The 26,772-nt window shown below is 42.3% G+C and overlaps 1 protein-coding gene across 1 annotated transcript in view; it reads right to left on the bottom strand.

Annotated features, from left to right (window-relative positions):
* The window catches only part of LOC123016996 (dynein axonemal heavy chain 11-like), a 198,224-nt gene that overhangs the window by 112,303 nt on the left and 59,149 nt on the right, over nucleotides 1-26,772 (bottom strand). The window contains exons 26-30 of the mRNA XM_044417936.1: nucleotides 26,589-26,762; nucleotides 9,975-10,179; nucleotides 7,848-8,013; nucleotides 3,126-3,228; nucleotides 1,711-1,950 (exon numbers count right to left, since the gene is read on the bottom strand). Of these exons, the coding sequence (XP_044273871.1) occupies nucleotides 1,711-1,950; nucleotides 3,126-3,228; nucleotides 7,848-8,013; nucleotides 9,975-10,179; nucleotides 26,589-26,762 (888 nt within the window). The remainder of the gene's footprint in view (nucleotides 1-1,710; nucleotides 1,951-3,125; nucleotides 3,229-7,847; nucleotides 8,014-9,974; nucleotides 10,180-26,588; nucleotides 26,763-26,772) is intronic.

The raw sequence follows: 26,772 nt of genomic DNA, 5'->3' as shown, positions 1-26,772 counted from the left end.
GCAAATGTGTGAATTTGTTAGTTGAAATATGTTCATACATTTGATAAGCAATTAATGGCTTGCAGCTAAAAAGCAACACATTACTTATAATGAGGTACTGCGGCTGCCTCAGGAACATCGATTCCTTTTCCTCCCACACTTATTATCTCCAATTTTTATTTCTGTGAAAATGATCCTCTTTTTCCATGTGTCTCAACAGCTTTGCCTTATTTACAGTGGGCAGCGTCCACCCTATTCTGGCAGATTGTCACACGAGTTTGAGGTCTCATCTTCTTCCTCTGCTTTTTTCTTCCATACTTCATGTAACACTTCACAGAGAATGGGATGGACAGCATATACCACTTCAGGCTGTAGGTGGGAAACAGCCCCCATATGGTGAAGGACTACTTCATAATATCAAAGGAAATGAAAACAGGCCTCTCCATATGGGAAACCAACTCATCGGCAAGACAGGGTTAGTGTCTCCCTCTCTCTCATGCACTTACTTTCTTCCTGCATGGAGAATTGGCCAGGGGGATATATTAAATATGTGATATACACACACACCTGAAAGCTGGGTTTGGAGGCTGTTTGAAAATTTGCGTTGCTATCACCTAGCCATCTTTGAAAATTAGCACCTCTGGATTTTACCAGTTTAGGCTTGGCTTGGGGTGGGGGTCCCGTTTATAATGCTTCTCCATGATGCACCCTCCCTGGTGTTGAATGAAGAAGCCAAGTGCATCCGGCAGATCACTAGAAGAAGCCCGTCTTTCTGAGGGACTGCTTTTCTGCATGCCAAGGCCACCTCTTTCTGTGAAATGCTGGCTTCCTTTCCTAGGCCAGCAGAAGGAAGAGCCAGAGCAAAACAAGGGTGGGAACGTCTCACCTGCTCTCAATCCTGCGCCTCCCCACACCCATTCATCTACATCCACGTCCACACACATATTCCCTCACACCCATTCATGACACAGCCGCTTATTTAAAAGGGCTAACTGCTGTATATGAAGGTGCAGTCAGGCAGAGCACACCGCTGGGGAGGGAAGAACTAATCTTCCCATGCATGGAGATCTCCCCTGCACGAAAAAATGCCCATGAGGCCTAAATTATATTTTTAAGGGCGCAATCCTAGGCATGCTTAGGCAGAAAAACCCCAAAAGCACCTTCATGGCATAGCTCTTTAGCCACTGCAAGGTGCAACCACAATATGAGGCAGATGAGCTAGAGATTATGTTCCTTTGGGTGAGGACAGATGGAAAGACTACTGTGGCTGGTGGCACTAGAAAGAGTGAAACTCTCTTGCTCACATTCCCCATAGCAAATAGCAGTGTGTTTGCCCCTCCACACCTGCTTCCCTTTAACCTTCCAAAACCACCATGGCAGTAGTGATGAGGGGGGAAATGTGGCCAGCCAGCTTTGGCTGAGCCAGCCTTCTGCAACCTGGAGCACTCTAGATGTGTTGATTACAACCCCCATCATCCCCAGACATCAAGGTAATGGTGGTTTTTAGTCCGGCCCATCTGGAGGCTTCTGGACCGGGGAAAGCTGGGCTAAGCCAGTGCAAGCTGACTATGCTGCCTTGGCAAGAGGAGGAAATGTGGCAGCAGTCGCCTGAAGCTGGGATTCAGCGCATATTCTGTGCAAATATGGATCCTACCCTGACCCTGCCTGCCCTGCACAGGCCACCCCTTTTGTATGACAGATAAGAAAAAGCAGATGGGTAAAGTGTATTACCTGGAACATGCGTGTTAAATCTCTTAAGTTGAAAATATAATGAAACCGAATAGCTGTAGGTAGAAAATTCTGGCTCATCTTTTGGTGCAGAGAAATTGCAGCTTGTATAAGTGTGTCGGCTGACTTCACTACACTATAAGAGAAGTCCCCTTGTTGGAAATGTATAGTTATTATCTTGCCATAGATACTGGCTAAGGCATCCATTCCCGGGAAGTGGACAGCGAACACAGAAAAATGTCTCTGGAAGAAAAGCACAGCATGTGGAGAGGTATACTTGAGAAGACTAAAAATATCTCATGCGTTTATATATTTGAAACAGGAAAGCTGAGCTTTGGGCTGAAAAGTCTTAGGTGGCGTTGCTAGTGTATGTAGTGTAGCTCAGGCCATCTTCAGGCAGGAAAATGTGCATGAGGCACACCCTGCTGTCACTGGAACAGCTCCGCAGCCTCCAGATCTGGATTTCACAAAACATCTGCCATCAGTATTCCCTGCTAAACTGTACTGGGCTTACCTGCTCTCCTCAAGCTCAGCTGTGGAATGTGGCCTTGCCTACACGCCTCAGACCTTTTATCAGCAGCCTGAATCAGGTCCCTCACCAGCCAAAGCTCCACCCCAAGTTTTGCTTTGCTTTGTTTTTTTTAAAGCATTAAAGCAGCGGAAAAGGGGAGGGGGGAGCACAAAATAGCAGGCCGAGTCAGGTAACCTAGCAGCATAAACACAGAGCGGGAGACTGCAAGTGCAAACAAAAGCTGAGGCAGATGAAAGAAACCTTCAAAGAAGTCACAAACTCAGCTCAAAAACACCCCCTCTTTACAACTCGAAGCAGTCCCATGCACACTGCCTCCATTTGCTCTCTCGCTTCCAGGAAACAGAGAGCCCTGCTTCTGAGCTCACCTGTTCTGATCACCTGGCTATGGAACTGTGCTCTTAGATTTTGTTCCTTTTAACTTGGCTTTTGCTTCCTAATGAAGTAGTTCACCTGACAGATTCGATGAAGTCACCCACTCAAAGGACACCTTTAAGGTGCAATCCTATGCATGTTCAAACAGAAAAGGGCAGGCTGAGAATTGCAGGCATAGATACAATCATGTCTTTTGTAGGTTCTGAGGTTATGGACTGAGTGTCGTGTGTGCAAGGAGGATGCAGACATGCGGCAGCATGGCTGGCAGGCTTGAACATGTTCTTTCGCACCACATAATTTATAGTCTTGTCTCTTTTTTCTTTCTTATGCAAGGAATTAGAGAAATATTCTCCCTTGGGATATTCTACACACACACACACACACAACCTCCCAAGTTGTAAATGCCAGGGTGCAGAAGAAAGTTAATGAAATTCTCTTTGCTGAAATTAAGATAGCTTTAATATTATTCACAGGAAGAAAAGCTTGTTCACATCTGACACTTGCAGCAACCTACCTGAAGACGCTGATTTACTGAAAAACTTCCAGCGGTGGGATTCATGCACGTGACATACTGACAATGGTGAATTTCTTTCAAAATCAGTTTCTGTCTGTCATACCTATGTAGTTACAAAATAACAAAGGGATAATAAAACTCAATTGTATATTCACAGTTTGAGATCCCTGTTGACAGATCTTCACAGCGAAGGCTGCTGTAAGAAAGTCTGATTATGTAGCCCTCCGTTAAAAGATCTGAAAATCTTTCTTTTGTCCTGGCTCTCTTACACAAAATTTCTATAATTCTCAGTCTCTTAAGCAGCTTGAAGACTGACAGAACCTCAATTTGGCCTCCTCTCATCAAGTTATGACAGTAGTGTTCAAGCATCTACAGTGTAAGAAGAGAATTTCCATGGTTGGGTTTCTTGAACAAGGCCATTGAAGGATGTATCCAATTTTGACAAGTGCTGCAAGTGGGGATCTGCACACAGAAGCAATAATCTGCAGCACACATCGAAGTAAAATGATTCAGGGTGACCACGAAGCCCTTTAGGCTGTCAAAAGGAGCCAGCAGGACAGGGGATAGATCCTTTTCTGCCTGAGATCCCAGAGAATCATGGCCAGTCAGAGTTGATCACACTGAACTGCACACAGAATCTGGTATAAGCTTCCTCTTTCTCACCTGGTTGCTTCTAGGGAGAACACAATGATCCAGGGCAGGGGTGAATGAAAGCTGCCCCATTGCTCCCCCAGTTGGAAAAAACAGGGTTAAAAAAGAGCCACCTCTACTGACCACATATAGAGCAAAAGCTAGTTTGTGCACAAGCTAATTTTGACCATTTTAATACTCTCCAGTGTCTACAGATGCCTTTAAATGAAATAACAATTTTATTGTTATGTTAGGCTACCTTAGTGGAAGTATAGATCACAAGAGGAATCAGCCCTATTCGTGCAGGGTGGGGGACTGTGCATGCGTGTAGGTGCAATATTTTGTGCTTTTAATATATTGCTTTTTATTGCTGCTTTTTACCCCGTAAGCTGCTTCAAGAAACCTGCAGGGCTGGTAAGATGGAGTGCGGACTTTAAAAAGAAATGTTTCCCATCAGCTGTTTCCATAACAGCGGTACATTTTCCAGCAACTGCAACCACAGGAATTGCTCGTGGTTAGCTACATCTGCATCTGCGGAGGGCCTGGGGTCACACACGTGATCCTTGTTCGGAGGATAGTTCGGTTTCATGGTGCAAAAGGCCGCTTCAACGGTTTAAACCAGCCCCATGTGTCAATACAAAATGCGTGCTCCTGATTCCTGCTCTAACCCTGGCAGGCGTAATTGAGCTAGTGTTTTTCCCGGCTCTCCGCCTGGCGATCACTGACACAGCCACTTCGTCTTGTGCATGCCGTGGCTTCAACTTCAGAGAGGGTGACCTTTTCCTTTGAGTTAAATAGAACATACCAGCAAAGCTGCTCTCTCCTTGCACAGTAGCTCCTTCCTACCTTGTGGAGTAAAACAAAAGGCGGTATATTTTTAGTTCTCTGGTGCTCACTTCTAGCCATATTTGTTTAACATGAGAGCAGGGCATGGAGGGCAGCACACCTATCCTTCCCACAGCAAGATCTTGTGGAGGATACGGCTCTCCGTGGTGACTAGTCAAAGCGACCATATATTATCTTCAAAGGCAGTGTGCATTTTGTTCATTGATACTTATATGCTACTTAATAGAATGCACAGCCTAAGCATGTTATATACTGAAGTATTAATAGCACGGGTGAAAACACAATTTCAGTACAATAATAAAAGCATCACAGCAACAATTAAACAGGGCAGCATCACCATCAATTATGGAGCAGACCAAGCCTGCTTAACGAAGTGCATTTTTAGGAGGCATTTAAAACATAACGATTGTTTGTTCCCACCCACCCCCAAACCCTACGGGGAAAGGTGGCCCAGAGGCTCAGTGCCAGTTGCTGAGGAATACAAGGGGGAAGGTGCTTTTGCACTCACGCCCTGCCATTGGTGCCCCCAAGGCACCTGTTTAGCTGTTGGGCAAACAGAATGGTAGACTCGATCAGCCTTTTGTATGATCCAGACAGCTTCCTCCAGACTTCCTCTGTTATGGTGTCTCCATATCTGCTCTGTGCAAATGAGATCTTACTGCACCAGCACAACAGAAATATACCTGCAGGTCTACCTTACAAAGGATAAACTTTCAAAAACTGCTACCTCCCATGTAATTTGCCTGTCCATAGGAAACCCCTGTTCTGAACACCCACAGGCTGAAGCATGTTCAAGAGCAAGGAAACAAGAGACAGAAGCATTGGCTTGTAGTGCCCAGAATTCGGCATGCCCCCTTGAGGGAGGTCTGTCTGGTTGTATTGCTACTTCCTTTTGGTCACCTGCTAACCTTTTATAACCTTCTGGAATTATAACATTCTTCTTCAATTCAAGGTGCAGGTTATTACGTATAAAGCCCTAAACGGCTTGGGACCAGGATACCTAAAGGAACACCTTTTTCCCTATATGCCCTCCCGTCCCCTAAGATTGGCAGCAGAGGCCCTCCTCCGGGAACCCTCTTTGAAAGAGGTCAGGAGACAGAGTACCTGGAGGAGGGCCCTTTCTGTGGTGGCGCCCTGGCTATGGAATGCACTCCCTAGAGAGGTCCGCCTGGTGCAGTCATTATATGTTTTTCGGCAGCAGGTCAAGACCTTTTTATTTGGCCAGTATTTTAACACATAGTAATTTTAATTGTGTAATGTCTTATTTAATTTATTTTAAATAATGCTCAGTGTGGAATAGTTAACTTATTTTATTGAAGTCTGAAATAATGTTGTAAGCTGTCCAGATGGATGGCTACAAATTTTCTTAAATAAGTAAATCAATAACATTCTGTACAAAATATAAATACATGGCAAATACATCCATTTGGGATGGGACATAGCAGGTGTCCATGTGCCCAAACTACCTATTACTTTAAAGGTGTAACTAGCAACTACATCTTTCTTTCTTACTTACTTAAATTAAGAGCAGGAGCCAAATTTAGACTGGAATCCAACTGTGGGGAAAGAGGGTTTTAAGGTGAAACTGGACAGTCATCTGAGTGGGGTGGCATGACTTGGCGTCCTGCACCAGCAAGGGGTTGGACCCATGGGTCTACTTGGCCCCTTTCAACCCTACAGTTCTATGAATCTATTAATTCCCAGCCACCAGTATGGTCCCAATACAGACTGGGCTGTGTTTATAATCTGCACTGCCAGAAAGTGATCCTTTAACACAAATTTATCCCTTTGCCATGCAAACCACAGGTGCCAGTCCCCTAGTTGATCACAACCTGCACATGTGGATACTCAGCAGGCAAACACTATCTTAGGCTACCTTAGTGGAAGCAAAGATCACAAGAGGAATCAGTCCCATTCAGGCTTCATCTCGAAGACTGAGGGAGGCACAGAGCTCCTCCTGCTTTACGGGAACTGACTGCATTAAAGGAGGTGCAGAGCTACAAAGTCCCTTCCAACCTCTATATATGATTATTTTTATATTATTGCTAAAGATGTTGCTTTATTGTTTTACTAGATTTTTGCGGAGTGGATACTTAGCTGTCTTGAATAGTTATGATAGGTGAGGGAAAATTCCATTCATTATGTATATACAAAGATTCAGTTCGGGTATGGTGCAGGGAATTCAGGATCCCAATATAGTAAACACAACTCCTTGCCTTCTATTTTAGAAGACATTCCACAGCAGACCTTGAGTTTAAGAGAATTGTACAAAATGTTCATAAATCCAACACACCTGCCGATCCAGTAATTAAGGTGCAACATACAACAGAAGGCAGACTTGGGATAATCATGTAAGAGAACAATAACTGTCAGCAACAACATCTGACACCAAAGGTCTTACCTTTTTGGTGCCCAGTTAAGACTTTCCTCTACTCCAGGCAGGTACTGTATCTTACTGAAACTGATTCACATTTTGAATGTCAGTCATTTTATATCAAATAGCTATTTGTGGATTGCAATTCTTGTGAATCATAGGGAGATATTTGATTGTTGGGCAGTACAGAAATTAAATGAAGGAAATAAAATAAAATATTTTTATGAAGATAAGAAGACCCACATGGGATCACAGGAAGGTCTATCCCGTCCAGCATGCTGTTCGCACAGTCACCAACCAGCCATTGACAGAAGACCCACAAGCAGGACAATAAGTGCACCAGTACCCCCCTGCCCATGTTCCCCAGCAACTGGTCTTTCCTAAGCATACTGCCCCCGAGGTAGGAAATAGCCATCAGGTGTGATAGCCATTTACAGCCTTCTCCCCCATAAATTTGTTCAATCTCCTTTTAAGGCCAGATCAGTGTCCGTCTTCTGGGAGTGAATGCCAGAGTTTAACTATGCACTTGTGAAGAGGTACTTCATTTTATCCATCCTTTCCTTTTATTTCTCCTTCTGTTCTTTCATCGATAGTAACTGCCTATATACAAGACACCTAAAAGTGCACATGCCAACCTAGCACTAGGTTAAAAAAAATAGGAGCTCATAATCCTAAACGCTATTTTCTTGATCATCAGCTCATGTTCACAGTTACATTAGCAATGTTATTTTGGTACTCCAATCCAAGTTCAAATCTGTGCTCAGAATTGCTTGAAATTTGAACTTAGATTAAATCACTAAATTAACAAGCAGGGGCTGTTTCAAAATATGCATGAATAACTTTAACTGATGAACTTCAAGTGAAAAGTTTACCAGTGGCTATAGTCCAGGTGCTGTCTAATTAGAGCATGAGGCTGGACAGTGCCGCAGGCATCGACCTCGGGCATATTAAGATCATCAATGAAGTAAATTAATTTTTTCATGCCCGGAGGAGCATAATTTCTGCCAGCTTTCTTTTCCAAGGATCTTTCAAGAACACCTGCCAAGAGGATAGAAGATGCATGAGAACTATCACTGAGGTTTCAGCTGTAAGAAAAGGCATGTGTGTCAAATAAAGAGGACCATTATCATCACATCGAGGTTATTTAATTATGCTTCACGTGATTAAGTGAAGTCTCTGTGGGCACAATCCTATGCATGTTTAGACAGAAAAAAGTCCTTCCAGCATTCCCCAGCCAGCATAAGCTTGGGCTCTAAGAGACTAAAAGTCCTTTAGGATGCAATCCTACCACTGCTAGATGCTTTCTAGATGGACATAGGATAGGTAGTCGTCTCAGCTTTGATGCTGGAAATGTGCTCCAAGGTCAAAGCTGGGGCTGTTGCTGAGGAGCGCCCTTCCTCCACCTTCACAGCTGGCAGGTTTTTCATGCTGGATGAGGCTGCAAAGACACGAGTGCAACGTCAGAGCCAGCAGGCCGCACTGGGGTCTGAGGAATCCTGGCCAGGCCTGAGCCCCTCTTCCCTGTGGCAGCTCTCTCAGTCGTGGCAGGGCAAAGAATCCTTGCCTTTGTGGTCCTCCTACGGCTGACAGGTTGCCTGTAGTCCCCCGGGTTCTGTGGGCACGGATTGCCACGCTGGAAGGCACCCTTACGAAATGCACTCCAAGCTGGCAACCGGCACGTGACAGGCCGACAGATTTTGAGAACGATCCCTTGCATAACAGTTACGATGTCAGTGGTATGGACATAGTGAAACTTAATGCTTTCTTTCCAATTCGGTTGGCAGATTTATCGGACAGCCTGGCTTGTCAACCTGCTGTGGCTTTCAAATGACCTCTAGTCTCTAAAGCAGGAGTTCGCAGTTTGTGGCCCTCCACAGCTCCTGTCCTCCCATGGCCATCATACCTTACAATTGGCTATGGTGGTTGGAGCTGATGGGCATTGTAAGCCAAAACACCTGGAGGTTCAGCCCTGCTTTAAGGCAAGAGCTCCTGCAAAGGCTGTGCTTGCACCTGCTTCTGAGGTGAAGGGATGGTGTGATGGTTCTGGCATCCTGACTGCAGAACACACTGCCCCAGGTGGCTCCTTTGGCACCAGCTTTGGTATAATTTCAGCCCCAGGGGAAGACTGAAATCGTGCTTTTGTCTCTGGTCAGGTGTTCTTGTTTCTTTTATTAAAGCTGTCTTTCACCACCAGTGCATTGACCTGCCATTTGAATACCATCTTTTGTTTTATTATTGTCTCAACTCAAAGGCTTATCAGCATCCAGAGCAAGATGGCAGGAGCACGGTGTGGCTGTAGCAATCCCTGCCACCATTGCAGCTCATGTAGGGATGCGGAAATCAGGCCAGGATCTGCGAGGGGGTGGGGTAGTGGCTTGGTCTGAGCCTTGGGTCAGAGGATCCAGTTGCTCAGACACCAGAATCTACGCTGCCTCACAGGGTTGTTGTGAGGATAAAATGGACGGAGGAAGACTATGTAAGCCACCTTGGGATTCTTACAAGAGGCATAAATGTGGTGCATAAATCTAGTGTAACAGTATTAATATTGTTAGAATTTCACATTACCAACTATACAGGCTTGGATCCAGACCTGGTCTTCTTTACATTGAACCCATGGAAATCAGTGAGACAATTTAGTCATAAATACCTCAAGCCCCGTTTACTTCTGTGAGTTATTCTTAGCATGACAAGTCTGGATGCAACCAGTAATGTACATATAAACAGGTTCAGTACTGCTATTTTATTCAAACCCACAACAGATCATGTCGTTGCACAGTGTTCCACTAAATCCTGAAACTGTAGGTGCCAAATTGTAAACCATGATTAATTCCTCCGCTCATTTTGGTTTTGGATGCTTATTTTCTTTTGCTGACAAACTGTGGTGCAATCTTGTATCTTTTTCACAGATTTGTTGCAATTCAGAATGGCTTTTAAATATTGGAAATTGTACTGGTATAAATAGACAACTAGCGGAATTGGTGCAACTGGGAAGTACATACGCTGAAGCGTAGCAGATGTTGTATAGTAATTGAAGGGAACTTTGGCCACCATATACTTTTCTGATAGCTTGGTAAGCTTGTCACATATGAGGACTGTTTTTCCAACTCCAGCATTTCCCACCAGCATAATTGGCTGACCCTTCTCCAAAAGCAAATCCACCAAATACCGCAAGCGAATGGTTTCTGATGTATGAATCAAAACCGTCTGTTCCTGCAGACAAGGCACAGAGAAATATGCATTTTGGAGAGAAGGAAAAAGATATATGTTATGCGGTTAAGAGTGTTCTTTCACCATGTAAATCAATGTAATTTTTTTCATACTTCAATTTAGGTGACAGAAAAGTGAATTTATACATTAAGATTAAACAAGTGGAAATATATAACGGTTACTGAGACTTGATACTTGTCATAATCTTAATTTTGTAATAACAATGAATGATTTTTGACACCGCAAAGATCAGAAGCTAAATAGCTGTTTTAGCAAGATTACATTATATAGCATTTGTAACTCAATGTGGTGGAATACTGCATTTTGCTGTCACTTAAAATACAGTGAAATGTAATATGAGAATTATTGCAATGTCTATATTCACATTTTCAAATATAAATGACATGCTATAAACATAAGTCATAGTGCTACCATATGATTATGCTGAAATAATATAACATGGACATAAATGAAGAGAAATGATGTAAAATTGCCTTTGCCAATAAGTTGGACTGAAAATTCTATCCAAGGGGATCAGAATTAAAATTGGGAAACTGAGTAAATATAGCAGCGATACTTTTATCCACAGAAACAGCCCAATTTCTTTTGAAAATGAAATTGCAGATATACTTTAATATTTATCACCCCAGGCAGTTCATTCACACTGCAGAAAATAGGCATATCAATGGCAGAAGTGAAGTATGAAGTCAGCCCGTACAGGAGATAATACCAGAATCTGGTGAGATGGTGCGGGGAGAGCGGGGAGATAGCTCTCTCTACAATGTACCAAATGAAAAATAAAGTACAGGTCCATAATAGAGTGTCATTTTTACGAGTCCACAAAGAACCCAAGGAGGCAGATAGGAAAATGTGCATTCTCAAAGTGAAATATGCCACTTGCATAAGAAATCAATCCCAAAGCCTCAAGTGCCTTTCCGCTTTCTCTAGGTGCATGTGTGAATACGCTTCTGCTGGTGCTGTAAGGGGAAGCATGCACTAAACCAAGGGAAGCCTCATAATCAAACAAGGGCTATAATTAATAGTGATTCTGGGCGCAGTTTCCACTTTAGTGATTAATTGATACTGTGTAGTCTTGGGTAAGTTAATTAACTTATCTGTGCTTAGTTTAGCCAACTGGAAAATGGACATATTATTACTTAATTGTGTTGCAGGAATGTAGTTTAGAATTTGATTAAGGTTAAGGCTTTGCAACACTCAGTCACTAGTCTCACTTAAGGGCAAACTATTTTATTGTGACAGGGGCATAGCCTTTGGATATAGTTGTTGTAATGGTTACCATGAAATAAAAGGTGGACATTTTATATCATCTTTTTCGCTTGACTGGAATGTCAATTTCTCTGAGGAGGAGGTTTCCACTACATGAGAAGGTGAATAAAAGTCTGCCCCTTAGTTCTGCTGAGGTTGGATCAGGCACCAAACACAAGGTCTCAGCTCCTGCCTGCAGCCACCACCAGAAGCTGGTTCTGCTCCCTGAACCAAACAAGCAGTAGCGGCAGCCAGTACTTTATTTCTAAACTTTACATAAGAAGTTTCTGGAATGTGTTTTCACTTGTGCATTGCTCACTTCGTGTAGGATGCTGCTATAACCTACATTTCAAGATAAGCCTGGGGTGGGGTGGGGGAATAAATTATGCATCTTGCCTTTCCATGCAAACGTACCTAATTTTGTACTTTTGAATTATTGTAGAAACTGAAACTCAAGTTTTCCTTTGAAATTTGTGTTTCTCTTATACTGGGGGAACTGCACACAAACATTTGTACTCTCATGAAAACAATGTTCAAAGAGGCATTATATTAGAGAAATTGCTTGCAAAACTGGGTACCCAATGCATGTATTATTAGAAATGAATACAAAAATCTTGATGAATATTCATACAAACTTTTTTCAAAACACCTAAAATCTAAATGTTCAGAATAAACTATTGGAAAAATTGGGAACTGAGAGAAACTGAAATCTATATAAGAGAAGTCCTATGCCCACCCCAGACAGTGTTTAGGTGGCCATAGGATAATTTTGATTCCCAAATCTGAGATCAGAGATGGAGCTCCAACCTTTGCACTACAGATCCCCTTCCTTGGTCTTCCAGGGAAGCATGCTAGTTTTCTCTCCAAAGTTAGAAAAACAACTTCGGAAAGGGAGTAAAGTGGCTGGAGAAAGGAAGAAGGGGAGATACTGGTCCTTCCCTGGTACTAGGTAGCCTTCCACCTCATCCCCTCCCCCTCCAAAGCTCCTTGGCTGGGTGGCTGGAAAAGGCTGTCTAGCTGAAAAGCAGAGCAGGAGGCGTGGGGAGCCAGAGCTCACGTGACGCCACTACTTCATGCTGAATGCTAGTCCATCTCCAAGTTGGAGGGCTTGCAAGCATGAGGGCACAATCTGTAGGACTGAACCCTGAATGCACTGTAATATTTATAACAGGAAGTAGGGAAGTAACAGGACTGCTGTTTAAGCCTGCACCAGGAAGGAGTTCAGAATTATTCACTGATGCCAAACACACACACACACACATATATATTCTTAGGATTAGAAAAAAATGATTGCACTCTTCTGCATTTCCTTCCAATGAAAGGAAAAACACAATCACCTTCAGGTTATAGAATGGGTCAAAATTTACCCTTTTCAGTTAGTTTTGGAAATATGTTGTTATGAACTTTTCTATAATGTTACATATGATTGAAAAGCACAGAGATAGGATATAGCTGTATATATGGATCTTTCTTTAGGATTGCTGGGAGAAATACCAAAAACCTCAGATATGCAGATGATACCACTCTAATGGCAGAAAGTGAAGAGTAACTAAAGAGTGGGTGAAAGAGGAAAGCGCAAAAGTTGGCTTGAAACTCAACATTAAGAAAACTAAGATCATGGCATCCGGTCTTGTCACTTCCTGGCAAAGAGATGGGGAGCAAATGGAGGTAGTGACAGATTTTATTTTCCTGGGTTCCAAGATCACCACAGATGTGGACTGCAGCCAAGAAATTAAAAGACGCTTGCTCCTTGGGAAGAAAGCTATGGCAAATCTAGACAGTATACTAAAAAGCAGAGGCATCACCCTGCTGACAAAAGTGCAGTCACGTTGTATAGTCAAGGCTATGGTTTTCCCAGTTGCAATGTATGGCCATGAAAATTGGATCATAAGGAAGGCTGAATGCTGAAGAATTGAGGCCTTTGGTGCTGGAGAAGACTCCTGCGAGTCCCTTGGACCACAAGGAGATCAAACTGGTCAGTCCTAGAGGAGATCAACCCTGACTGCTCTTTAGAAGGCCAGATACTGGAGATGAAACTCAAATACTTTGGCCACCTAATGAGAAGGAAGGACTCCCTGGAGAAGAGCCTAATGCTGGGAACAATAGATGGCAAAAGAAGAAGGGGACAGCAGAGGATGAGGTGGCTAGATGGAGTCACTGAAGCAGTTGGAGTGAGCTTAGGTAGACTCCAGGGAATGGCGGAGGACAGGAAGGCCTGGAGGAATGTTGTCCATTGGGTCGTGATGGGTCAGACATGACTTCACAACTAACATAACGTAACATAATCTAACATAAATGGATCTTTCTGGCCTCTATGACAAATCCTTCCCCTTTTCCATTTGATGAATTTTTCAAGCATGGAACGTTGGAAGTCTTACCCTGTAGTATTAGTTGCCCTATAGGTTGCTTTTTTTTTTTTTTTTTTAGCTGCATTAGCCCTTTCTCTTCAATTGTAGACAGATTCAAATTTGTAGAAGGGAACCAAACTTCTAGGACCCCACATTCTGTACCATCTGGACTTGTTAGGTCTTTATTCTAGCATGTCTAGTGTATGAGTTCTTCCTGCACAAGTGCTAACTAGTGGTATGAAGCAGATATCCTGTCTTGGCCAGGATATGTTGACTACTTGGGGGACATGAGTTGGGGACCAAAGACTTCCTAACCTCATCAAATGCCTTTTCTATGCTGATCCATAGTCCTGAGGAAATGCTGCTTTGGAGCTATTTGTTCTTTCAGGATAGACCTTTGCTTCCTAGAATGTTAGAAATGGCCAATCACATTGGTTGTGCCACGATGTCACCGAAGGCAAAGACCTCAGTTTACTCTGCATTAACTTCCCTTCCCTTCCCTTCCCTTCTTTGTTGCAATAAGGACTGCTTTGAAAGAAAAATGTATTAAACAGCAGTCAATAGGGTAATCATTTGCACACCACCATAAAGAGGGAATATGACAATTTGCAAAATATTTGCATCAGCTAATGCATATGTATACATGCAAATTTAAAAATAATTAAAAAGGTAAAGGTTTCCCCTTGACATTAAAGTCCAGTCATGCCTGACTCTAGGGGGCAGTGCTCATCTCCGTTTCCTAGCCAAGGGAGCCAGCGTTTGTCCACTGACAGTCTCCATGGTCATGTGGCCAGCATGACTAAACACTGAGGTGCACGGAATGCTGTTACCTGCCCACCGAAATGGTACCTTTTTATCTCCTTGCATTTGCATGCTTTCGAACTGCAAGGTTGGCAGGAGCTGGGACGGAGCAACAGGAACTCACCCCGTTGTGCAGATTTGAACTGGTGACCTTTTGATCAATCAGCCCAGCAGCACAGCAGTTTTAACCACTGTGCCAAGGAGAACATAAATAAAAATTCAGTACATCTTACCACATAGGGGCTTATATTTCTGCTGTAACTGGACAAGTTCAAGGCCCTTCAATGTTCTCTTTCCTTATGGTTCTTTATCTTTAAACTGAGTTTCAGGGGTGGGCTTTGAACACTAGAGAATTTTACTGGCATAGGAATACCTGACTCTTTGCCATGTCTTGGCCTCCAGTGAAATGCCCTTACACTTGATTATCTTTTCTATTTTCTTCATTGCTGTCCTTCCAAGTCTCAGTCTTCTTTCAGTTTCTTGACTGGGGTCTCCCTTTGAATTGATGACTGAGTGGAGGTATGTAAAATCTTTCACAATCTTTCAATTTCTTCATTGTCAACAGTAGAGTTCTGCAATCCTTCTGTGCTCATGGTTTTTGTTTTCTTACTATTCAGCTGCAGTCCTGCCTTTGTACTTTCTTCTTTCACTTTAATCAGGAGTTGCTTTAAGTCATTGCCATTTTGTGCCAGTAGTATAGTGACACCTGCATATTTTAAATCTGTGATGTGTTTACTGTCAATTTTCACTCCTTTCTCTGAGTCTAATCCAGTTTTCCTTCTGATATCTTCTGCACACAGACAGGAGATGAAATGCATCGTTGTCTGACACCTTTGCCAGTGAGAAACCATTCTGGTTCTTCATATTCTGTCCTAACAGTAGCTTCTTGTTCATGTTACAGGCCTACCATTTCTTTCAGGACCATCCATAGCTTTTTCTGATCCACACAGTCAAAGGTGGATCCATAAAGCACAGACTGGTCTGCTTCTGAAATCCTTTTGGTGCAGTCCAGTAGTCAACATATATTTGCAATATGATCTCTAGTGTGTATTCTTTTTTGTAATCCAGCATGACTGTCAGGCACTTCTTGCTCCATATAGGGTAGAATGCTTTGTTGCATATTTTGAGCATTGCTTTGCTTGCGTGGGAATTTAATGCAACGGTCATATAGTTGCTGCCCTCTTTAGCATCTCGTTTCCTGGGAACTGGAATGTGTTTTGAATGTTTGCAGTCTGTGGGCCATTGAGGGGTTTTCCCATATATTGGCATATTCTTGTTAGGATTTGGACCGATTCATTTTCTGCAGCTCAGAATCGTTCTGCTCGTAATCCTACATGCCCCAGATGCTTTCAGGGCAGCTTTCATTTTGCTTCCTAATATTGCAGGCTCCTCTTGCTCAGTTTCCTCTCCAAAGAAGGCTGTCATCCTTTGTTCTTCTGTATATTCTTTCTACTGTCTCTTTATTTTCTGTATATGTGTAGGCATATTAAATGATATGCCAGGTACTGTCTTCCATTTGGTGAAGCAATTCCTCTTCTCTGGCATTTAGTTAGCTCAAAATAGTATGTTGGTGTGTTATGTCTAGGTCTTGCATTTTTATTTGTTATAGCTATTGTAGCTGCACAAATTCAGCTTTAAATCTAATTTTAAAACTTTTTAAATTAGTACAATTTTATGATGTGCTTACTATTTTCTGTTTTATATAGCATTCCTATTATATTTTACATGTTGTTGTAAGCTGCCAAGAGAGCTTGAGCTACTGGTGGTATAGAAATAAAATGATGATAAACGACCAATAATGGCACCTCTACCAGCGTTGCTGCCCATATGGTGCGCAGCCTGGAGCCTCCCTGAGAGCCGACAGCTTAGACACAGACTGTTCCCACAGGCCTTTTGGTTGGCGGGCAGAGTGCAACTTCTCTTGGGTTTGCAAAGCTTTGACCATCCACAATGCCATGACCATTGTGCAAGGAGCACAACAGTCTTGAAATGAAAAGTAGGAGAAAGACATGTTAGGATGGAACAAGCCGGAACGGCTCAATAAAAAAGTGTACACAGCAGTTAAGCTCCTGACTGCTGCTGAAGACTCCATTAACAGGATAGGATGATCGCAGCCCAACTTATCAGGGCCAACCCTGCTACGAGGTGGCTCCTTGGGCAGCAGCTGCCTGGGTCTGGAAAGGCGGTGAGAGGTTGGATGACAGAGCAGGGTCTGCCATGTGGGCAACCCTGCTGCATGCCCTCAGCTGGCCTCCTGCTCTCATTGGAGGGCACTGACCAATCACCAGCGTTGCAGTGAGATTCAACTGCCCAATTGGTTCTTCACGGGGGTGGGCGGGCACCCTATGGTCCTTTGCTCATACAGTGAACTTCCTTGAGCCAGCCCTGTCCAGGAGCCCAATATCTATCAGATATGAATGGAGGGGCAAGTTCTGATTGTTACCCCTTTGTACATTCTGCTCAAAGTTTGCAGGCAGGACAGTATGCACACACAATGGCATGCACCTGTTGACTCCAACATGTTTGAGCTGCAGTCATACAATCTGTGTACCATAAAGTGGAGGTGTACAGATCACCTGACTGGAACCTACGCAAAGGAAGATCTAATACACATAGGCCTTTGTGCAAAGTCCTATCCCACACATTAATGGCAGGCATGGGGAGCGGGCGGGCATAGCTGGAGTAAACATCGCTTACTCACCCACACATACACTGGGAAGTTTGCCGGGGGCTCTAGCTTAATTGTGAGTGTTAGAACTCACCCTGGAGCAATCCTGCAAATGACAAGCATCTATCCCATGCTGCTTTTAACATGCAACTGTAAAAATGTATTTTCTTGGCCCATGTGATAAACTAAACTGTCAGTCCAGATAGATAGGGCTGCAATCCCCCGGTATTGATTCACCTGCAAGTATGTTCCACTAAGCTCAGGGGGACATGCTTCTAAGTAAATATGTATAGGATTGTACTGAAACCAAAAATAACTAAATAAGAGGTAGGTCTGTGTACGTATGTGCACGTAAATGAGTAAGGGTATTGATATTCATGCCATCTAGAATCTGACTCCCACTAATAATTTGCCATAAAATCCTAATGGCTCCTAGAAAAGCAACTGAAAGCAGCAGTGAAATGGCCAACCTATTGTCAGCAGGGTAATGATAATCAGCCATTTGCAAGTCAGCCACCAAACAACACACTCAAAGTTCCCCAGAATGTTTCAATATTGCAATGAAAAGCTCCAATTGTAGTTCAAATACGTCTTCACTATGAGTGCATTGGATCATTTACCTTAACAATGTGAACGTGCTCTCATTATCATGTTCAACTTGATTAGTGTATAGTCTAACATTTAAAAGTGCTCTTCAGATGGAAGAATGTATGAATGCATGATTGGTTCCTAATAAATCGAGCAACCTCCTAATGAACTGTGAGGGATCTAGAAGGAACTGGTGGATAGACACAGAGAAGAGTGTCGTTTCCCCTGTACAGTTTTCCAATGTCCTTTAATTTTCTAATGCAGTACAAGGCTGTTTTAATATTGAAGAGCAAAACAGATCTGATCAACTGTCCACATCCCAGCCTCCTCTGGACATCCCTTGAAACAATGGTACATTTGGATGGACAGTAACGCTCTGATGGCATGTTCGAGTCTATTTTATCTGCTGTGCTGCAATCATTGTTTTGTGCCTTTTTTGTTATTTACTCTCAGTTATTCTGTATTTAATTTTTAGCATTTAAAACATGCTCCCACTAAAAGGGTCACAGGAACTGCACCAGGTCAGGGAACTACTCACACTGGAACTGGACAGGGCAAACGAGGTGTAGGTAACCCGCCCATAGGTCAAGGGGCACCACTAAGGTCAGAATGGAAGGCAACACTCAACCAGTTGAACTGAACTGAACCCCATGTTAGATCGAGGCCCATCGTTCCTCCAAAATCATCCTGGGCCGTGTCTGCAAGGAGTGTCACGGGGAGTGTGACGTGGTTAGCAATCTTCAGAAACTTTCCACCTGTGAGATCTGAAGAAGCATTTTGTACAGTCCTTCTCGGATTGTACCGCTCCGGACTGGAGATTAGCAAGCACATGAAAGAATGCTTCCCCACTTTAAAAAATGTCCTCTTGTAGAAAATATGAAGGAGAAAGGTTTTATCCTAGACCTCCCTCTGATTTTCTACTTGTCTCCCTCTAGGGACATTTTTTTTAAATGTGGAAGAGCGTAGAGACAAGCCATTTCTATTCCCACCTGCATTCTTTGTCAGTAAAGTGTGGAAAAATACTCCTGCCTGACACCCAACCCCAACAGATCCCTGTCTGTACAGGATCACTGGGATGGGAATGGATTAAATGCGCTCCCCAGGCTTCTGTCCCAGCGGGCGCTTGCCTGTTTTGTGTCCTGGTAAATGTGTAGACCCAAAACCAGATATAGTCCACAGGGCCAAAAAAATTGTGCATGCCTCATATTGGATCAGGTTGGTCATGCCAGCTGCCCTTTCCGAATCAGCAAAAGCCAGGGCAAGTTTACATGTTTACTAGAGAAACTCTAATCCGATATGCAAGTGCTTGTTTGAATATGTGAGGGTTTAAAGTGTTACTGGGACAGGACTCTTTCTGCCTCCTACAGCTCCATGAGTGCTTTCCTCAGTTCATACCTAGTGATTTTGAACCAGCAAGATCTGAAAAAGAGCTTTGCCAGAGTATGCTTGAACATGAGCAGAATTCCCAGTGCAATCAGGAGCGCTGATTGGGCTGAGCTTGTGATGTGCAGAAAGTTCTGCTAATGTTCAAAGGAGGAAAGCTCCTGTTCAGTCCTTGCTGGCTCGATACGGTAAGGACCTAAAAAGAGCAGGGCTCGTGCCCCCACAAACATCAGGGGTGTGTGGGCACCCCCCAGAATATAAGTCCTCACACATTCAAGCAAACATCTGAATAGGACTAGAGTAAGCCTAAAAATGTGATCCACACGTCCAGGTCAAGACTGGGGATGATGGGAATGGCATTCCAACACAACTAGTACCAGGTTGGGGAAGGCTGGCCTAAAGCCACATTTCTATAAGCCTTAAATCTCTTGTACACCCATTGGAGCACTTTATGCAACTGTTGTACTCAGAGTTGGTGATACCACTTTTTGGGGAGGGGGGATACTGGGCATGGAACTAGTTGACTGTAGCATGAATGGTTGGGTTTGGATGCTTCATACTCTCACCGTCAGTGACTGCTAATCATTTTTGGATCATGAGGACAATACCTTAGGTGAAATCCATACAGCTTTAGAAACTTCATTTTTACAAGATGGTGACTACTATCAAATAGAAAATATTAGATTAATCGTGTTTGTTTCCCCTCCTATTGAAGTTCAGGCATATTTAAATTTTAAAATTTTACACATACTTTCAAAGAACATATGAAGTACAAAAAGGGATACTGTACAGTACAGACTTAAATGTTTCAGACCACTTCAACCGCTGCAAATTCCCCAAAGAAAGGTAGTTCAGTGCAGATGCTGAGATTTGTCTATTAGAGGTCCTAACTGTGAGAAAACTATAATTTCCAGAATTTCCTGGGAGAGTGAACGGCTAGTAAAACTAATGTCTGTAGCAGCTTTGCCCAACCGTCAGAAGTGCTGCAACTTCCATCAACCCCAGCCAGCAGATTGTCAGAATTGTTTGGCTACAGCTTCCAACATTCCCTGCTACTTTGTGGTTCATTGTGCAATGATAGAAACAATTGTGCAATGATAGAAACATAGTCCAATACTAGATGGGAGAAATCTGGTCCATGGAATAGATATTCCATGCTCAGCTCTATTGCTTAGCCCCAGTCCAGAGGCACCTAGTGACATTATGCTACAGAATGCAAACTGGCTGCATTAGTCACAACTAACTGAAGCCCCAGTGCTTCGAAGCATCGAAAGCACAACCAGCTTTCTTAGAGCTAGTGATCTGATCTGTACTTGCTGGAGCCCACTGTTAAAACAGCAGCCGCTTAAAGCAGAAAAAGCTTCTCCTTCTCTGGGTTTAAGGTTTCACCCCATGCCCCCAAACACCAAACTTAACAGGACAGAATAAAACAGCATTACATTATGCAAACAAATGGAATGGTATTTTAATGTTTCATGCATTTCCATTGCTTCTGCTATAGGTCCAATTATAGAGGCACTTCATTTAAGAACAATGGAAACTATTATTTTGTCTACTTGTTAGCAGAAGTATCCATAGGATAGGACATTTTCTGCCTTAGTTATTTTCAGCCTTCAAATGTTTGAGGATAGAATGTACATTTGGAATACGGCAAAACGTCATCCTCACAATTTCCTAGGCTCCAGCCAGTCCCTTCCTTCTCTCTCTTTCTCTCTCTTTCTCTTTTCCTCTTCAGTGAGCTTTGCATAAAGCTAACCCAAATGCACACATATTTCTATAATATACTGGGAAAAAAAGAATGACAATGAATAATGTGTTGTAGGTGGAAACTGCCTTGAAGAAACCTAAATTGTAACAGGGAAAAAATGACATTTTAGATTTTAAATGTTACACAGTTTTTATAAAGCTTCAGTCAATTTATTTTATTTATTCTAATGAAGAGCATTACAACTGCTTTACTGCACTGAAGCAAGCATCGATCACACCATTAATCACACCTTGTGAATAGTCACAAATCAAGTCCTAACAGCAAGCACTGAATCAGGAGCAATGAAGCATAAACTCCTTCACAATTTATGATCTCTCCAATTGCATCTTTTCAACCATTAAATTGCAAGATACCATAAATTTTTATCTTCTTCACTTCAGTCACATTATTGATTCTGCCTTGTGAAATATAGAATAGCTGTAAATCTAGGCTATTGAATTAAATTTAAAGTCTTGACTTCAGAAAAGAAACCCAACACACTGCCATGGCTGTTAATTTACACAGAGGAACAAATGATAGAAACATTAAAATTTAAATGGACAGCAGGGATTTCCGAGAGCCATCGTTCTGTCAATCCCGGTCCACGTCAACCTTGAGGGTTTGCTTTTAGCCAAATTATAAAATGAAAGAAAACTAATTCAGATAAGGCATGATGTCAGGTAATAGGGAGACTAACTGCAAGAGGAACAATATCTTGCCACAAACATCCCAAAGTATTTAAGGCAATTAGCATTTACTTACAAAAGTTTTTTTTAATATGTTATACACATAAACAAATCTGATAGTCTGTCTAAGCAGTCCGTTTGGTGACATGGACTGTAGTTGGGGAGGAAAGAAACACTGAGAAAAGGCAGGTCCATTTTGTTTTCTTTTTGTACCTCCAGTCAATTGAAAAGGGTAAGAACAACACAGAGTCCATCTACGAGGAACTGCATTTAGTGCTCTGAAATCAAAATGGCAGCTACTGCTATTGGCAGATAGTGTCCCACACCAGTGGCCAATGTGGTGATTTTGAGGGCAGTGTTTAGGCTGTGGCTGTCTCATGCTCGTATTCTGAAATACACAGCCAAACAGAGCAACAGAAATGATCTGTCGCTGCCTCCCAGCCATCAACTATAACAACAGTTGTAACACTCAGATCCAACTTGGATCAACAGTGCAGGATAAGCTCTTAGATGAACTAAGGAAAAAAATCCTGGTCAATTCATAAAATAGGTAGAATAGTTTCACTTTTGTCTGGTTTCTAAAGAGACAACCAAAATAATAACATTCAAATGACCAGATGGCAACCTCTGCACATCCCATCAAAGCAGCAGCAAAAAATCTACCCACATTACATTCAGTGATTCCATGCCCTACTTTTGTTGCGCTGTTCCCCCCCCCCCCCGACCCCACCACTCCTAGCATCAAGTTCTGGCTTTAGCATTAATGGTGCTGGCTGCTCAAGCTGCGGCATGCCTTGGTCCACTCATCTAAACCTCCCACTGCTGCTCCTCCCATTTCCGTGCATTAGCAATTTTAATTGTGGAAATAATAGGCATGATCCAGACAAATCTGAACCTTTTACAATCCTACCTATATCAGTAGGAAAGAGTTTGTATTCCACTCTCTGCCACTGAAATCAATTCAACTTAAAATAGGCAACTTATCTTGGATTAGTCCCTATCGATAGATCTTACATATCCTATCAAACATTAACCCCACACAAAAGACAACAGTGTTATTATTTGACAGCACAGATAATACTGATTTGGATAATGCTAATTGCTCAGCTTCTTAATAGCACGCTTCTCTACAGCTCCCTAAAGCTGAGTCTATTCATAGCCACAACTACTCTTAAACTGTTTATCATTAAGTAGCTGCAACACTATGATGATCTGTAGAAGGAACGCGACTGACCCATCTTTAACAAACAATATGGTGTTGGCTGCACAGCCAGAACCAGATGAAGACATTTTACTGTTTGAGTCAAAAGACAGCAGATCTCCTTAGCACCAACAAAGATGTCCTTTACGTTTGTACATGTTTAACCTGAATAGAAGCCCACAATTGGCTGGGCTGCAGCTAACCACGCTAACAAAAATGGATTGCAAAGAACTCGAGAAGGATCTTTCTAAAAGAATGTATATTAAAATGGCAAATGCACAGCAATGTAAGCAAGTGACACATGTTGGGGCAAGAATTTCCAACTTAACACGAACTGTACGCTGATCAGATGTGAACTGGGGCAGTGCTGGGTTGAGCAGGCTGCAGCCCAAGGACACATGAGCTAGAGAGGACTTGGCCTCCTGCCATTTTTTTAAAAAAATATCATTAATTTTATTTCATTGGTAATGATAAAAATCAGGGGCACACCTAGGCAAAATACCATTTTCCAGATTAAAAAAGGTCAAGCATGATCAATGGTCAACAATGTCTCAGAATCAGTTGTCTGATCTTAGCGTTCTTTGCACAGAAAATGATAAACTGTGACTTACTGATTTTAATGATATAATTGTCATTAAATATAAGTCTGATATAATATAAGTCTGAAAATGTTCTGACTTTGTATATAATGTAATGTTATAACATGGCTATGATTCCCCTGTGGATGTTCTGTGTGAACATCTTCATTAATTCCATACTTTTGTGAACTTATTAAAGGTTACAAACATATAAACTATCTTTTAATCAATGCTAAAATTCCAGCAATTTTCTACTTTCATTGAGTAGATAAAGAAGAGCATTAGGCTTTGTTTCTCATGATCAGATGCTATTAGGTGTGGCCTCCCAACGTCTCCTAATCCATGACTCCCAGTGTCTTTAATTAATTAATCTTTAAAGATTAATCAGTCTTTAATCCAGGACTGACCAAAGGTATAACCAAGCAAGAGGTCTTGGCATTGTGATGGACCCTTCAATGAAAATGAAATGTCATTGCTATGAAAAAAATGCTATATTGGGCATCATTAGGAAAGGAATCAAAAATTAAACAACTAGTGCCTTACTGCCTCTGCAGAATCTATAATGAAACTACACTTAGAATATTAGAAAGTTCTGTCACCACCACACTTTGGAAAGGTAACAACCAAAACAATCAAGGGGTTGACCCAACTTCCCTGTCAGAAGGTAAACTACAATTCGGTTACTGGTCTGCTTTGCTTTTATATATAGAACGAGGAAGCCCCCCTTCCTCTCGGGTAGCAAAACAACTTGAACCAGCCTTGACACTGAGTAAAGTCTCTTTAACAAGGCCTTTGGCATGGGCTGAGGGCAGCTTTGGTTTTCCTGTTGCAGGAACATAGGGTAGGGTTGTTCCCACCCTTCCCTTTTGATCCACTGCTGGTTTGAGAAAGGGAGCTTAAATGGGTGTTTTATTTCCTCTTTTATGCTGCTATTCCTGTTTTTATTATTGTTTTTATATTTCTGTTTTTGATGTAATTATGACTGTATTCTGCTCATACAATTTAATTTTGTAGTACAGTAGTCAGCAATCTGGTTTCTTTCAGAGATAAGCAGGTTTTAATTTTTCTTACAATATTGCTATCTGTTACTACTAATAATAACAACAGAATGCTAAGAGAACAGATGTGGGGCAGCAACAGGAAATATCTTTGCAGAAAAATTCTCAGTGTTCTTCACCCTTTCCTAAGTCTCTGGTGTTCAGCAAGGGGAAAGTGCAATCCACCCAATTTATGGCAGCACGGAGTCTGACAGCTGTCAAAAGAAAGGGTCTCTTTTAAAACAGGGATTTTCATAAGGCTAAACAGAGTTTTCTGACAAGAAATACGCGTGCATGAAATATGCATATTTCCCTGTAAAAACACCTTGTCTGGTCCTGTGAAAAGCCACGTTTTAAAATAAATGCTTTCTTTTGATAGCTGTCAAAACACCTATCTAGGGTGACATTTTTCCCATTTCCCAAGCACCTAAAGTGACCCAAAGAGATCCAAACTACTGAACCACTCCCAAATTTAAAAAAAGGAAAAAGAACATTGTGCGCGTTTCTGAAGTCTAAAAATAAAAGTGGTAAACAACTTTTACTTCCAAACATTCCAGTGTGCAGTTTGGTCACTTTGTCACTGGTGGAGATAGTGAAAAGTATGTGAAAGGGAAAAAAGGAACATGCTGTGGCATCAACCAAAAGGTGCTATGAATGGAGCAGGGATGGGTGACAAAGGTGACTTCCACTGCCAAGGCCCCTAGAACACTAGATGGACACCTAAAGGGGAAGGAGTGAGGACAAAACCCCTGGTGAACCCAATTGTCCACCAGGCACAACTTATTCACAGGATAATCTGCCACATTGTGTGAACTCACTCATGGAGAACCCGATGGACAACAAGAACCATGACAAAACTGAAAGGCCTGGGTGGTAACAAGAATGGGAGGAAAGATCTCAGAGCAATGCCTCAGCTCACCTTGGACTGTATCCAGTGGTAACCTTAAGGCACCAGGAGGCACTGCTGCTTGCAAGGTACAGGATGCTTAGCTCTTGCTGATCTCCCTGCTACCCCCCACCTACTGCATATTCCATACAGTTCTGAATCAGGTTTTCAGAGGACACAGGTGGGGCTGCAACAGGTAGGGGGCAATTGCTAAAAATGGGTTTAGGCTTCTGCTAATGCACAGCCATCATTGGAGGTAATCTACCAAAGAAATGGTGATCCTGAGTTGTTTCCAGCACCTATTTCTATGAGCTGTGGGTATGTTTTGGCTGCGGTGAGGTCTCAAAGGATGTCCCTGATGCTGGAGGTATTTCATCTCATTGAGATAGTTCTTTATGTGCCCTCCTACCAACCTAACCTAATGGGTGGTGATTAATATCCTGTGTTTATGTTATGTTAGCTAGTCATTCTATGCCTTCTTTGGCCAGGGTAAATAAATGGGTATTTCTGATTTTTGCAAGAGCATCATTTGCTATCTCTCCAAATAAACTCTACTTGTCAAGTGAAAGCAATATGTGCGTGCATGTGGATTGATTGTATTGTATTGACTTATCATAGGCTGGCAAGTTTGTGTTTGCATCTCCTTTGCTTTTCCTCTCAGTTATCTGATGTTTAAACAGATATTCTTTCTTGACATGGATTGTGTGAAGTGATTTCTGACCAAAACTGAGGGGAGAGAGTATTCTTTTCTCTCATCCCCACTACTTGTGGCCTAGAATATCTGGGCCACATTTCTTCCCAAGGGTTTAATAACTCCCAAGAACATGACAGAGTTATTACAATAACTACCCTACAAACAAAAGATGACTTTGGTATGGATATCCATATTCCTTAGAGGCCACTGACTTATGCCCAGATTTTGATATACTTAGATCCAATATTACTACACTTACAGGGCTCATCAGTACATTTTCAAGCTCTGGTGTCACACAAAATTCCACAGTGTCTTCTAAAAAAGAGTATACTTTGGCAAATTTCATTTCAGAAGAGCAATATAATTTCCATTGGCATAGTATTTCTTGTTTTGTGACACTGCTTGGATAATTAGCAACACTTGAACTTCAGCTTGTTATGCACTTTATGTTCTCCATAATCCAGTCATAATTATCCAGAAATGTGCTGCTTCTCTTATTACTAATTGCAGTGGATTGTCCTACCTGGAGAGGGACATCTGGTTCCATTTCAATGCCTGGAATTTTCTCACTCCACAAAGTAAATTTTTTCGTATCAGGGTCAATGTAGTAATCAAAAACTGTCCCTTGGGAAGGAAATTTTATTGTCCTCATTTCTTTGATCCACCATCTACTAAACTCCATGCGATAATCAATTAGCTGGGAAACA

This window comes from Varanus komodoensis, unplaced genomic scaffold (genome assembly GCF_004798865.1).
Source record: "Varanus komodoensis strain SLA01 unplaced genomic scaffold, ASM479886v1 scaffold9, whole genome shotgun sequence".
Lineage (NCBI taxonomy): Eukaryota > Metazoa > Chordata > Lepidosauria > Squamata > Varanidae > Varanus > Varanus komodoensis.
The sequence above is the reverse complement of the archived record's forward strand: the minus strand, read 5'-3'. Positions and strand labels throughout refer to the sequence as shown.